Raw genomic sequence first — 13,987 nt, 5'->3', positions numbered from 1 at the left:
TAGTATATAGTAATGGCGCACCACATGTCTGGTGCGCCATTAGTGTCAATTCCATCTATAGCCTTTTTCCTAGTAGTGATGGGATGTCCACAGATATATGGGCACATAATTGGATACCTAGGGATGCCATGTTGCGTCCGTTTGGATGCCAGTGTGATAATCCACCACGTATGGTAGCTGAACTCATTGATCAAACAACAGTTGTTTGGAACAGAGAAAGAATTGAAGAATTTTTCCTGTCAATTGATGTTCGGGCTATATTGGGCATACCACAGTGTACAGCCAATGTCTTGCATTCATGGGCATGGAATTTTGAGAATAATGGGTATTTCTCCGTGAGATCGGCGTATAGAATGATGGTGGCAACAAAGACTGGGAAGCATGGATTGATGGAACAACTGGATCATCTAGTAGAGATTGGGATGCTAAATCATGGAAGGCCCTATGGATAACAGAAGTACCAGGGAAGGTGTGCATGTTCTTATGGAAATTGGCAAAGCAATCGTTGCCAAGGAATGACATGCAGGCACAATGAAATATGTCTGACATCACCAGCTTGCGAGCTATGCGGTGCACATGACTCACAAAGACACGCTCTTCTAGAATGATCGATGGCAAGGTGCATTTGGGCCTTGGTTTATGGAGAGCTTGCTAAATAATTGTGTGAAACAACTGAACGAAGTGCTAGACAATGCCTTTGTGCAATGATTGATGTATTATCGCATGTGGCATTCACTAAGCTTATTGTCACACTATGGGTGATTTGGTGGTCTTGAAGGAAAGCAATCCATGACAACATATTTCAGAGCCTAGTAGACATGCATGGATTCATTAACAGATTCATGTTAGACCTTGAGGTGCTTCCCATGAAACCTGTATCGAGGCAGCAAAGGACGGATTCAGTTCGAGTAAGGCAGAAAGCTCCACCTGCAGGTCATGCAAAGATACACGTAGACAGTGGAGTTGCTAGATCGAAGACGAGTGGAGCAGTAGTAGTAGTCTGTCGAGATAATGCTGGTAATTTCCTGGGCAGTTCGGCCTTAGTAATCAATGGTGTCACAAATGCTGCAGCTTTGGAAGCAATGTCATGCCGAGATGCGTTGGCCCTATCGGAGGATCTTCACTTACATAGCTTCATCGTGGCTTCGGATGCAAAACAAGCAATCAGCAACACAACGATAGGCACGGACGGCTTGCATGGTCTTATCATCGCGGTGATTAGGACTCTATCAGTAGGTTTCAATTGCACTTTTTTAAATGAAAGTAGGGTTGCAAACTATGAAGCCGATAGACTAGCCAGGTTTTCTCATTCCCTTAATCATGGCCTACATCTTTGGTTGTTGGAGCCTCATGATTAGTTTTGTATCCCGCTTCATGTGGATTATGATCAATAAAACCTAGTTTTCAATCCCTAAGAAAAACAAAAGGGACACATTTCTTAAAAAAAGCAAAAGGGACACGATCAGATCAGGATCGTTTATTTTTCTTGTGTGCAATGCGTGTTGCTGAGGTCTAGCCGTCTAGGACAATTCTTAACGAGCACCAACCCTAAAAAAAGTTCTTGACCTGTGGCGTTTCAATCTGAGCCAGAGCGGATGATCCTTGCGCGCACGAGGGCGTGTGTGTGCCGATGAGGGGCGAGGGCCATCCTTGCGCAGACGCGCAGCCGACCGGCCGCGACCAGATTGAGAAGCGGCAATGAAGGAAAAAGGGGTTAAGGTTAGTCTCGTTTGTCATTCTCGTTAGTTAGTCCTTGCTTGCCTTTCTAAATCTGATTAATCTATGCCTTCACAACTACACAATTCGAACTGTGGTAACTACACGATTAATTAGGGAATATATCCCTTTACCCATGGGACAAGGCTTTGCTTTGTTTATCACATCATGTTGTAGAAATATTAAGTTAATTAACACATGAATTAATTATGGCATTTTCTTTATGATAACTTTTGAAAAAAAATGAAATTGCTCACAGAGACACATGTTTTGATAAAGATTTAGGTTGTCTCCTTCGCAAAAAAAAACTAGACAGTCTTTGTATGTTTTTTTACGAGTCTCTACATTAGAGGCAAAAAATTTGCGCCCCCTCTTCCCTATGTTTGAATCCTGGTTATGTCCCTGGGTAGGCCCATTGCTCGTGATTGATAGTTTTCCATGTGCGTGTGGCCAACAACTTGGCGCAAAGAGCGTCAAATAGGATTTTCCGTCGCAGCCCGGGTGTTGGGTCACATCCAGTTGCTCACTACGCTCCAAGCATGGGTCAAAAGAGCTTGGCCGCTAAGTAAGAACGGGCTTCTGCTGGGGCTCAATCTATCTGTCACTAGCGGGCTTTTTGGGCCAAAAAATTATTGTGGCCTTTTTGTGCCAAAAAAGGATGCTAATTAGATAATCCCACCTTGCCTCTTTGCACAAATTCTCATCAATTTAAATTCGTCCATGAGTTTCCTGCATAAACAAGGAGCCTCCTCAAAAATAAATAAACAAATGGGAAATGTTTTACACCGGCAGGCCGGCCAAGCTTTTGCGCCGGTCACACGAGAAACATGTGATGGAGTGTGATCGTATGATGCAGCCAGCACCGCTCTTCTTAAAAAAAAATCTCAGCTAACCTTATCCTTTCGCGTCTGTTCTCCACCGCTTATCCTCTTGCATCTGTTCCCCATCGCTCATTCTGTTTCTCTCTGCTTCGTTGCTTTCACCGGAGCTCCTCCTCTCTACCCAGCCTAGCCCCACCGTTGACCTGCTACTTCGATCCGGTGGTGATGGTGGTGCTGCTGCACGGCTGCTTGTCCCACTGCTGGTGGTCGCCGATGCCGGCCAGGTGCCGTGCGGAGAGAGTGGAGCCGCGGTGCTGCGCGCGGTGGAGACGACGCCGCCACATGTTGCCGGAAATCACGAGTTGCGGAGAGCTCCGAGATCCCCTACCCAGGGGTGGACTCGGCGCCCCGCGGGTGGTGGTGTTGCGACCAGCGCTAGACGGTGCTGGGATCGGTGTCCGCCGGTTCTAGAACCATTGACGTCAGAAGCTACATCTGGCGACTCCGCGAGCTGCAACGACGGTGGGCGGGAGCTGCGAATATGGTGCCCCCATGCTACATCCGTCAACGGCAGAAGCTACATCCGCCTATGGCTGGAGCTACATCAATTGACGACAAAAGCTACATCCGTCGATGACAGAAGCTACATCCGTCAACGGCAGAAGCTACATCCGCCTATGGCTGGAGCTACATCCATTGACGACAAAAGCTACATCCGTCGATGACAGAAGCTACATCCGGCAAGCTACGATCGGCCCTTGCTGAAGCTGCAACCGGCTAGTCGACGGGCTGCGACCGGCGGCATGGCGGGCTACAACCAGCAAAGGGACATGCTACGACGGCAATGTTTTTTTGCTGAAACCCTTTGTAACTTTTGCTCGAACAGGCATTTGTTTTTGCTGGAATCAGAGAGATTTTTTGCTACAACCAACGGGCGGCGACGCATTTTGTGTTGGAACCGATGATTTATTTTGCTGGAATAGTTGATTTTTTTGCTGCTACTGGCTTTTTGGAAATTTGCGTTGCTGACTTCTGTGATTGTTGAGCATGGTGGTGCAGGCTGATGACGGCGGCGAGCCGGAGGCGGTGACGATGGGATGTTGCAACCACGGTCACCGAGTACTGGGACCGGCCGTTGGAGAGATGCACTCGAAGTTGGGAACCCACCGGCACTCGTGCTGCAATCTCGCAGTCGACGACGGTGGGGGCTGAGAACAGGTGAGTGCGGCGGCACGAGCGGCGGTGAGGTCGAGTGGCGTGGGTGGCCGGAAAACATGGGATGCAGAGGACAAGTCCAGGCGGTCCGCGGGACAGTTTCAAGTGTGTTTGACTTTTTTCAGGCCTTTTAGCAATTGATCTGACGGTTTAAGGGCGCTGCATCCTACGGCCACGCGGCCGGCGCCTATCAGTGCAGAGAAGATCTCTTTTAATTAAATGAGATAGTGGGCTTGGAAGAAAAGAAATTAAGAAGATTAAATTAGGCTGGTCATTGTAGTGAGTAATTTATAGCATATGACATTAGTTTAAATTACTACTTTCATAGTGCAAAGTAAAATTGTAGTAGTGTCATAGATGACTTCATTTATTACCTTATAGACTCATCCTTTTTCGGAAAGCGCTATGTTATAGTAACATATTATGTTACTCTAAATATCTCTCTCCTCATTAACTACATGTCACATAAGCAATAAAATAATTGAAGTGTGTTATATTACTATCTAAATTACTCCCACTATGACTAGCTTTATGTATCATGCGGACAGAAAAGACAGTAATAAATTCCGTTGTTGTGCTGACACGTAAGGAAAGGAATTGAACTTCAAAAAAGGAATAAATGAGACTGTTATGAACCAGTAGGGAGAAAAGGATTATATTCCGCTCCTAATAAGCACAGAAAGAAAAGGAATTCTGCTGCAGGGGCTGATGGGAGAGAGAGAGAGAGGAGCCCAATTACATAAATGGACTCAGGAAGGAATTAAAACTCAAAGGAGGAATAAACGGGCGTGGTAATTATCTACATGTGCATGTGTCTGAATTGTGATTTGTGCACGGGGGAGGAGCTTGGAAACTGACCAAACTCACCGTGTTCAGATTAATCTTCATTTCTTTTAATATCCTATTATAAATTTCGCTTACATTTGTTTGTATTACTAGACAATTGTTCGTGAGTTGCAATAAGAATATAAACATTCTAGTAGATTAGTCCATGAATGCACGTCTATTAATATATTTATACGCTAAAATTTTAGCAAGTTTTTGTATGCAATCGCCATGATTTACCTGCCGTTTTATTATTAAGCACTTATTTGGTAAGAATGTAATGACTTACCAAACAAAATGTGTTTTTATTTTGGCAAATTAAGAAAACATGAGACAACTGATTGTATGATTGTATTTAGGGAGAATGGATGGGAGAAAAATCAGAGATGAGAGGAAAAATATCAAAGAGGAGAAGGAAAGACCGGGGCGTATATAAGAAATGTTGGATAGAAGAAAAATGAAATGAGAACCTTACGTTCTTTTTATTGTTTGTATTATACTCCCTCCGTTCCGAATTATTTGTCTTAGATTTGTGTAGATACGGAGGTATCTAGCACTAAAATGAGTCTAGATACATCCGTATCTAGACAAATCCAAGACAAGTAATTCGGAACGGAGAGAGTAATAATTAGTGCATGCTAGAATGTGATGAATTAACTCATCATCTTAATTTATCATGTTTGTCATAAATAGGTGGACAAGTGACCATCATCGACGATGGTATAAAAAGAAAAGGCGACAAACAAGCTAGAGATGTGTAGGAGTTTGTTTCTCTCATTGTAACACATGGGCATATTGACTAGTTGTACACGTGCACTTCCGTAAGTAGCAGCCGGCAGGAAGACACTACCATCCAAAAGCCAAGGCGGAGAAATCAAAACGCACAATCCTTCGTCCCACGCGGAGACTATCGATCATTACGGATCCTTGGAAGCCTCCAGGACGACGTTCATACCCCACCTACATTTTATTTATTTTTGTGGGTGCCACCTGCATATTGTTCTTCCACCTTTCTCTTCTCGACCGTGGTTCGAGACTTTACTAGGCTTGATTAACACAGGGAAATGGTAGTCAGTTTCTTGGTCGTGACCAAATGCTAGGGGTTAACTAGTACAGTAGGTACTGACTGCAGGATTAGCATACTTAGTTATGAAACCGACACAAATTGTGTCTGTCGCTTACCTCAGGGCAAATGAGATCAAAGAGAAAGGGACAGTTAAATCAAAGACGCACATGCACGTGTGAGGTTCTTAGGTACGAATTAGTTTCCGATCCTCCTGACCGCAATTCATCTTCAAGTGCAACTAAACTTTTGTTCAATCCAAGATGTCAAAGGAAACGGCAAAAGAAAAAAAAAGGTGCAACGTAGGAGTAGTTGCTAACATGGACCGGGAATCCCATCATCGATGGCGTGATAAATGCTTGTAATCAAACATATATACACTGAACAACACTCGCAAACATAAAACAATTGTCAGCAAGTCAAAAAAAGTGAGTGAAAGTCATTAGCCATATCATAGTTTGTCAGTGAACCTTTTTTTTAACACCGGATGGGTACCAAAAAGCAGGGGCGGAGCCAGGGGGACGAGAAGGGGCCTCCCCCCCCATTGTGGGTAGAATGCTAGATGACCGGGACCACGTTACTATTGTTTCTTTCTCCTCCTTCATATTGACCTTTTCTATCTTTGCCAATAAATAATGAGCTACAAAAGGATTCGTTTTTTTTCGTGTCACAGCTGATTACTCCTTTTTTCCTTTTTAAAGAGTGGCATTCTATGTCCAATATCTCGATCGAAGTACGGAGGTCAGAATAAATAGAATAATGATCAATGGAAAAAAGAAAAAAAATCCTTTAGCTGGATAAGGGGCGGATGTAGCCAAGTGGATCAAGGCAGTGGATTGTGAATCCACCATGCGCGGGTTCAATTCCCGTCGTTCGCCCATCGCATTATTGCAAATTCCAAAAATGCAATTTTCCATATTCGTAGTTACGTATTTACTTACGGCGACGAAGAATAAAACTATCGCTATATTTTTTTCCTTTTCCTAGTTCTTCTTCCAAGCGTAGGATAACCCGAAGGGGTTGTGGGTTTTTTCTACCAATGGGAGCTTTCCCTTCACCACCCCATGGGGGTGGTCCACAGAGTTCATAACTACCCACTTGTCCGACTGTTGCTAAGCAGTTTTGGGATACTAAACGGACCTCCCCAGATGGTAATCTTAAAGTGGCCGATTTACCCTCTTTTGCAATGAGTTTCGCTACAGCACCTGCTGCTCTAGCTAATTGCCCACCCCTTCCACGTGTGATTTCTATGTTATGCATGGCCGTGCCTAAGGGCATATCGGTTGAAGTAGATTCTTCTTTTCTCTCAAAAAACCCCTTCCCAAACTGTACAAGTTCCAAAGCATTACGGCTTTCTAGATGTATATGACGATCTCTAGACAGATGGATCTTATATGAATCATATGATGAAGTACCACATGAGTGGATATATAGGAAAGGAATCCAAATCTGCCGAATCGCTCATGATGATGTGAGGAGGGGGAGAGAACGGCAAAGGGATATAGGGAAAGAGGACGCACGGGGGAACGGGGAGAGCAGCTACGGAGAGAGAATAAGGAAGAGCGGATGACGAGGAGAAGAGGGAAAATGGAAAAGGCAAGGGTGAGGGACAACGGAGGACGGCACGATGGAATTATGTGAAGACGAGACTCTCATGGTAAGAGGGAGAGAAGATGACAATGGGGAAGACATGATGTGAAGATAGGAGTCTGGGGGAAGGATGTAGAAAGGAAAGAGAGAGCGAGACGTGCGGACACAGAGGCGAGATGGATAGGGGAGAAAGGAGAGTGAAAGCGAGAACTGGAGGGCAGAGCGAGAGAAGGAGAGATGTGACGAATAAGGCATAGGAAAGAGAAGGTGGGAACAGTTAGAAGGCTGAGAAGCGAGTGTAAAGTGTACGGAGAAGTAGAGAAGGAAGGTCATATACGGGGTAGAGAAGAGAAACGCGCACCGAGACGGATAGATGAGAGCTAGGGAAATGAAAGAAGGGGAACAGATATGAGAGATAGGGACAGAGATTGGAGAGCGCAAGGCAAAATGGTAGGCAGTAAGAGAGAAAGATATATGAGTGAGATGGAAGGGCGTGAAGGGGTAGAACAGGAGATGAGAGGAAGGATGCAAGGGCATATCGGTTGAAGTAGATTCTTCTTCTCTCAAGAAAAAGAGTACAAGCTTCTTCCAAAGCATACGGCTTTCTAGATGTATATGACGATCTCTAGACAGATGGATCTTATATGAATCATATGATGAAGTACCACATGAGTGGATATATAGGAAAGGAATCCAAATCTGCCGAATCGCTCATGTTATGATCTTCTACATCCTAGGTCTCTGCGTTCCGTCATCTGGCTTATGTTCTTCATGTAGCATTCAGATCGAATGACTCTATGAAATTACGTCGATACTTCCACATATTATGGGTAACGTAGGAGACATCCCTATTTTCCCCCGGGGGTCTTAATTACCACTGCTTAGCTTTCAATTTGCCTCTGACCATCAAATTAAATGTGAATAACCCGTCCTCCTCTCTTTGAAACAAGGGGCGCTTCCGGTTCTGTGCGTGCTTCAAACAATTTTGTCTTCTCCATATTACCATATCTCTAGAGCCAATAATTTTCTATGAGGAAATACTGAACTCAATCACTTGCTGCCGTTACTCAACAGTTTTCTATGCAATCGCCATGATTTACCTGCCGTTTTATTATTAAGCACTTATTTGGTAAGAATGTAATGACTTACCAAACAAAATGTGTTTTTATTTTGGCAAGTTAAGAAAACATGAGACAATTGATTGTATGATTGTATTTAGGGAGAATGGATGGGAGAAAAATCAGAGATGAGAGGAAAAATATCAAAGAGGAGAAGGAAAGACCGGGGCGTATATAAGAAATATTGGATAGAAGAAAAATGAAATGAGAACCTTACGTTCTTTTTATTGTTTGTATTATACTCCCTCCGTTCCGAATTATTTGTCTTAGATTTGTCTAGATACGGAGGTATCTAGCACTAAAATAAGTCTAGATACATCCGTATCTAGACAAATCCAAGACAAGTAATTCGGAACGGAGGGAGTAATAATTAGTGCATGTTAGAATGTGATGAATTAACTCATCATCTTAATTTATCATGTTTGTCTTAAATAGGTGGACAAGTGACCATCAATGGTATAAAAAGAAAAGGCGACAAACAAGCTAGAGATGTGTAGGAGTTTGTTTCTCTCATTGTAACACATGGGCATATTGACTAGTTGTACACGTGCACTTCCGTAAGTAGCAGCCGGCAGGAAGACACTACCATCCAAAAGCCAAGGCGGGGAAATCAAAACGCACAATCCTTCGTGCTACGCGGAGACTATCGATCATTACGGATCCTTGGAAGCCTCCAGGACGACGTTCATACCCCACCTGCATTTTATTTATTTTTGTGGGTGCCACCTGCATATTGTTCTTCCACCTTTCTTTTCTCGACCGTGGTTCGAGACTTTACTAGGCTTGATTAACACAGGGAAATGGTAGTCAATTTCTTGGTCGTGACCAAATGCTAGGGGTTAACTAGTACAGTAGGGACTGACTGCAGGATTAGCATACTTAGTTATGAAACCGACACAAATTGTGTCTGTCGCTTACCTCAGGGTAAGTGAGATCAAAGAGAAAGGGACAGTTAAATCAAAGACGCACATGCACGTGTGAGGTTCTTAGGTACGAATTAGTTTCCGATCCTCCTGACCGCAATTCATCTTCAAGTGCAACTAAACTTTTGTTCAATCCATGATGTCAAAGGAAACGGGAAAAGAAAAAAAGGTGCAACGTAGGAGTAGTTGCTAACATGGACCGGGAATCCCACCATCGATGGCGTGATAAATGCTTGTAATCAAACATATATACACTGAACAACACTCACAAACACAAAACAATTGTCAGCAAGTCAAAAAAAGTGAGTGAAAGTCATTAGCCATATCATAGTTTGTCAGTGAACCTTTTTTTTTAACACCGGATGGGTACCAAAAAGCAAGGGCGGAGCCAGGGGGGACGAGCAGGGGCCTGCCCCCCCCCCCCCCCCCCCCCCCCCCCCCCCCCCCGCCCTCAACGATCAACAATTTTAGTAGAAGTAACTAGTAATTATCAACAAGATTCAATCAATATACGTACTCGGCCCCCCCTATACTCGAATCCTGGCTCCGCCACTGCCAAAAAGACCTACAAATATCATTAAACATAAAGCGGTGGCACATGCAGTTCAAATTTGAGAGAAGAGCGAGGAAAAGTATTCACTGTGGAGTTCACCTCACAACGCATGTAGAAAGGAGATTTCATACCAATGCTCGGGGGAGTGGTACGTGGTAAAGTGCATGGCAATTTCTTTTATAGCTTCTACTAGCTTGCCACCGATGGGAGTAGTTTTGTCCCATTGATGGCAACTCACGTGATGATGCTAGGATGGTAACTTTATTATTGCTATGATGCGAGAAAACTTTCAATCTATTCATCTTCAATCATGGTAGTACAATGAACACAAAAAATAATAAAAATTATATCTTGATTCGTAGAATACCTAGCGACGACTACAAGCACTGAAGCGAGCCAACGGCGCGCCGCTGCCATCGCCCCTCTATCGCCGGAGCCGGGCAAAACTTGTTGTATTAGACAGTTGGGAAGTCGTCGTGCTAAGGCCCGAACCCGCTGCCGATGAAGAGTAGCGTAGATTTAAAGGATCCAACCTGAAGACATACGAATATAAATGAACGATGACCAGATCCAAGAAGATCCACCAAACACAGATCCACCGGAGACACATCTCCACATGCCCACTGACGATGCTAGACGCATCACCAGAACGGGGGCTAGGCGGGGAGAACCTTATTTCATCTTCAGGGAGCCGTCATCGTCTCGTCTTCCTGAGAAAGACACAAACCCTAACAAAACTTGAAGAAACATCTAAAAATGGAGCCCTCCCGCCGGAAAGAGCCTAGATCCACCGCGCCTCCATAGCCGTAAGGCCACCGGAGCCGAGACGGACCGATGGCAGTGCCGACGGGAGGCAGAGAAACCGTAATCTCTTTTTTCGGGTAAGAGGCGGCCAGTTAGGGTTTATTTTTACTCGACCATGGCAATTTTTTGTAGGTATTGTTTTCTTTGTAGTGGACCATGACCCATGTGTAGGGTTCTCCCAAATTTTGCCATTTGTTGTGCCATGATCTTGATAACATTTTACATTTTCTGTTAAAGTTGCCAATGGACCACTCTTGTTTTTTTAGAGAAAATAATTCCTACCTTTGCCATCTAACAATTACAATGTTTTCTTTTTTTCCTTCCATGATTTAGGAGAATTTTTTTTTAATTTGCCATGCAACCATTTCTAGTGATTTTAAACTACCAAAATTCCTACTTTTTGCCATGTGAGCAATACAAAAATTTATAAATTTCCCATACTTTTTAGATGGTTACTTTTCAAAAGCACGAGGGGGTGGCATTTTTTCATGATGATTAGAGACAACTTAAAATTAGGTGCCCCCACAACTTAAAATATATTACCATGACAACTTAAATTTTGCCATGATATGTATAATTGTCATGGTCCAAATATTTTTTACTCCATATTTGCCATGGTTTACATAGCTAATTGGCTATGATATTATTTACTTTAGAAGATACATTTTCCCTGAATTTTTCATGTAAACATTTTATATTTATTTTTACAAAACATTTTTCATGTTATTTTGCAAGACAAAAATCCTACTTTTGCCATGTCAACATTTTTTACAAAAATATTTTCTAATTTTTGTCCTCTCACAAGCACAAACTATTCCAAGTTTGCCATGATCCATAAAAGCATTCTTCTTTCCAACAAAGGTTACATGGACCACAACAATTTTATTTATGCATGTATTACCATATAGTAGCATGGCATTTCATACTGCATATACATTTTCTATTTTTGTACCGTGGTAATTTTGTTGTAAATACCATGGAAAATTTATTGAACATACCATCGCAAATTATGTGACTATTTCACAATATTTTTTGAGAATCTGCTTTTGTCATGACTACATATATTTCAAAATTTTCTCATGCTCTAGAGAAACAAGTCCCCCTTAATTTGACATGTGACTATCACAATTATTTTTAAATCTTTCCATCATTTTTAGGGATTTTTTTCTAAAACTTTCATTTTATCATTAGATCCATTTCATACTTACTATGTTTCTGGAGAACACCCCCCCCCCCCCCCCACTTTTTTTTTTTTCTTTTTTTTTGGAAACCCCCCCCCCCCCCCCAATTTTTTTTTGCCATGGCACTAGTTTTATGAAAAAGTATATCTTTGAGGTTGATTTTTTAGGAAATAAAAATTATGTCATTTTTCCATGTGATCAGTAAAAAAAATTCCATATTTTCCACAGAACAAAACTATCAACATTTTTAATGACACTATTTTTTCAACTTTTTTTATTGTTTAGTTGTTTTACATGTGATTTTCTATCCGAACAAGCGGCATTTTTATGCTCTATGTCATAACAATTTTGTATGTTAGTTTTTTTTCTTTGTTATACGCGAACTTGTTTTTCTCTACATGGTGATAAATTTATACTTTGTCATGGCAATTTCATTATGCTCTACAGCATGGAAAATTTTTGTGTGCATTTTTGTTTCTTTTATATACAAAAAAAATCTTCTACAGTATAGCAATTTATATTTTATTGCATGGCGAATTTTCAATATATGATATGGCATATTTGTGCCCGAATCAGGAAGTGTAATTTGGACCTGGCCCGTTTCGCTCTGCTCCCTGGCTGAGGGGAGGAGCCTCGCCCGAGGTACGTCCTGAGCTAACGATCCTGGCTGGAACGTTCGCTCGAGGGACCCCCGTGAGCGATCGTCAGATAGTTATCGCCGTCCTTGGTATTCCAAATGAAGATATTTTGCTTTATAAACATTATCAAAGTTTTCAAATTTTGTCTTCCAAAAAAAAAAAAATCTAGACAAGTACTACTCCTGAAGCTCGTGCAGGTAACAAACATAAAGCTAGCTGACTACAATGCACTATTTTTTCAACAAATGATCGACGCATGCATTTCAGGGCGGCAGACGGCAGTAGTAGTCTCGCGCGCGGTCCATTATCCCGGCATCCGGGCGCTGGTGAGCTTGTTGCAGGACGAACACACAGCCTTATCGTTGGCCATCGTGAGCCTGGACAAGAAGGCCGGCGACGAGGAGAGCGTCTCGGCGAGCTCTCGGCGGAGCCGCGCGTTGTCGTCGCTGAGGCGCTCGCACCACCGGCGCAGCAGCTCGCAGTCAAGCTCCGTCTGCTTGAGCTTGGTCCGCGCCCTCCTGTTCTGGAACCACACCTCCACCTGCCTCGGCTTCAACCCAAGCTGCCTCGCAAGATCGTGCTTCTCGCCCTGCAATTCAAAAGAATCCAGTCAGAATCTTCTTGCATGAAGATGCTAATTAAGGACAGAAATTAGAAGGTATGGACGTACGTGAGAGAGGACGTTGTGGGCACGGAAGCTTTCCTCCAAGAGCGCGGCCTGCTCCACCGTGAGCCTGAGCTTCTTCCTCGTCCCGTCGCCGCCGGCCGCGTCCCCTCTGTCGTCATCGTCGACGTCGCTGCTGTCGTGCACCGTCTTGGCCCTCTTGCTATGCTCCCTTGAAGCAGCAGCGGCACCGCCCGCACCGTTCTCTGGTCCCTTGACTCCCTTCCTCTTCCCGCGTGCCGCCGCTTCGTTCTCCGGTGATGCCGCCGGCAGCAGCGCCAGGACCGTCGGGGGCGGACGGCTCGCGGCGCCGATCACGAGGGACAGCCTTGTGTCGACGAGCTCCTCTACTTCCTGCGACTCCTCCATGGCGCCGCCACTAATGGTCGTAAGGCTAGACATGACAGTATACGACTATGAAACCGAAGCTAATTTGCTGGTTCTTGTGTTGATCGAGACTCGATCGAAGGTTGCCTGCCAACTTCCTTCCTAGGATGGTAGGGGTTTGTTGGCCAAGGCTTTATAGGCGGCTTACCTACTGCAGACACTGGACACGGTCGTACCCGTACCGCACGAGCGGTTTCGTGCGCGGGTTAAACGAGACAATTAGTACTGCGTAGGTTTACTTCGGGTGATTAATGTTTTGGTTGGACTGAGGGGAACTAGTCAGTTCATATTCTTAATTAGCCGTGAACAAACGCTAGCTACGAGCAATAAAATGAATTATTACAGCATTTAGCATGACAGTTTTTGTTGTAATTACTTCACTGGTAGACTATCCTATGTCAGGATCGCTCGCAAAAGTCTATCAACACGGTCAAACTCTGCTTTTACTGTTGTAATAATCATACGTGGAAGAGATTCAACAGTGTTGGC

At 43.7% G+C, this 13,987-nt stretch overlaps 1 protein-coding gene across 1 annotated transcript; it reads right to left on the bottom strand.

Moving 5' to 3' along the window:
- Positions 1-12,545: 12,545 nt before the first annotated feature.
- Positions 12,546-13,591, bottom strand: LOC125515870 (putative homeobox-leucine zipper protein HOX26). Its single transcript, XM_048681362.1, has 2 exons — positions 13,118-13,591; positions 12,546-13,036 (listed from the first exon to the last, which is right to left on the bottom strand). The coding sequence occupies exons 1-2, from the start codon at positions 13,511-13,513 to the stop codon at positions 12,752-12,754; spliced, it is 681 nt and encodes a 226-aa protein (XP_048537319.1). The 5' UTR covers positions 13,514-13,591; the 3' UTR covers positions 12,546-12,751.
- Between the last annotated feature and the right edge of the window lie 396 nt (positions 13,592-13,987).

The sequence above is a fragment of the Triticum urartu genome, chromosome 6 (genome assembly GCF_003073215.2).
Source record: "Triticum urartu cultivar G1812 chromosome 6, Tu2.1, whole genome shotgun sequence".
NCBI classification, from domain to species: Eukaryota; Viridiplantae; Streptophyta; class Magnoliopsida; order Poales; family Poaceae; genus Triticum; species Triticum urartu.
The sequence above is the reverse complement of the archived record's forward strand: the minus strand, read 5'-3'. Positions and strand labels throughout refer to the sequence as shown.

What these genes read in the sequence shown, in the direction of transcription:
- LOC125515870 (XM_048681362.1), bottom strand. Translation starts at nt 13,513, where the DNA reads ATGTCTAGCCTTACGACCATTAGTGGCGGCGCCATGGAGGAGTCGCAG. An exon ending in CCCACAACGTCCTCTCTCAC is followed by an intron (nt 13,037 to 13,117) that starts GTACGTCCATAC and finishes TTTGAATTGCAG; the next exon opens with GGCGAGAAGCACGATCTTGC.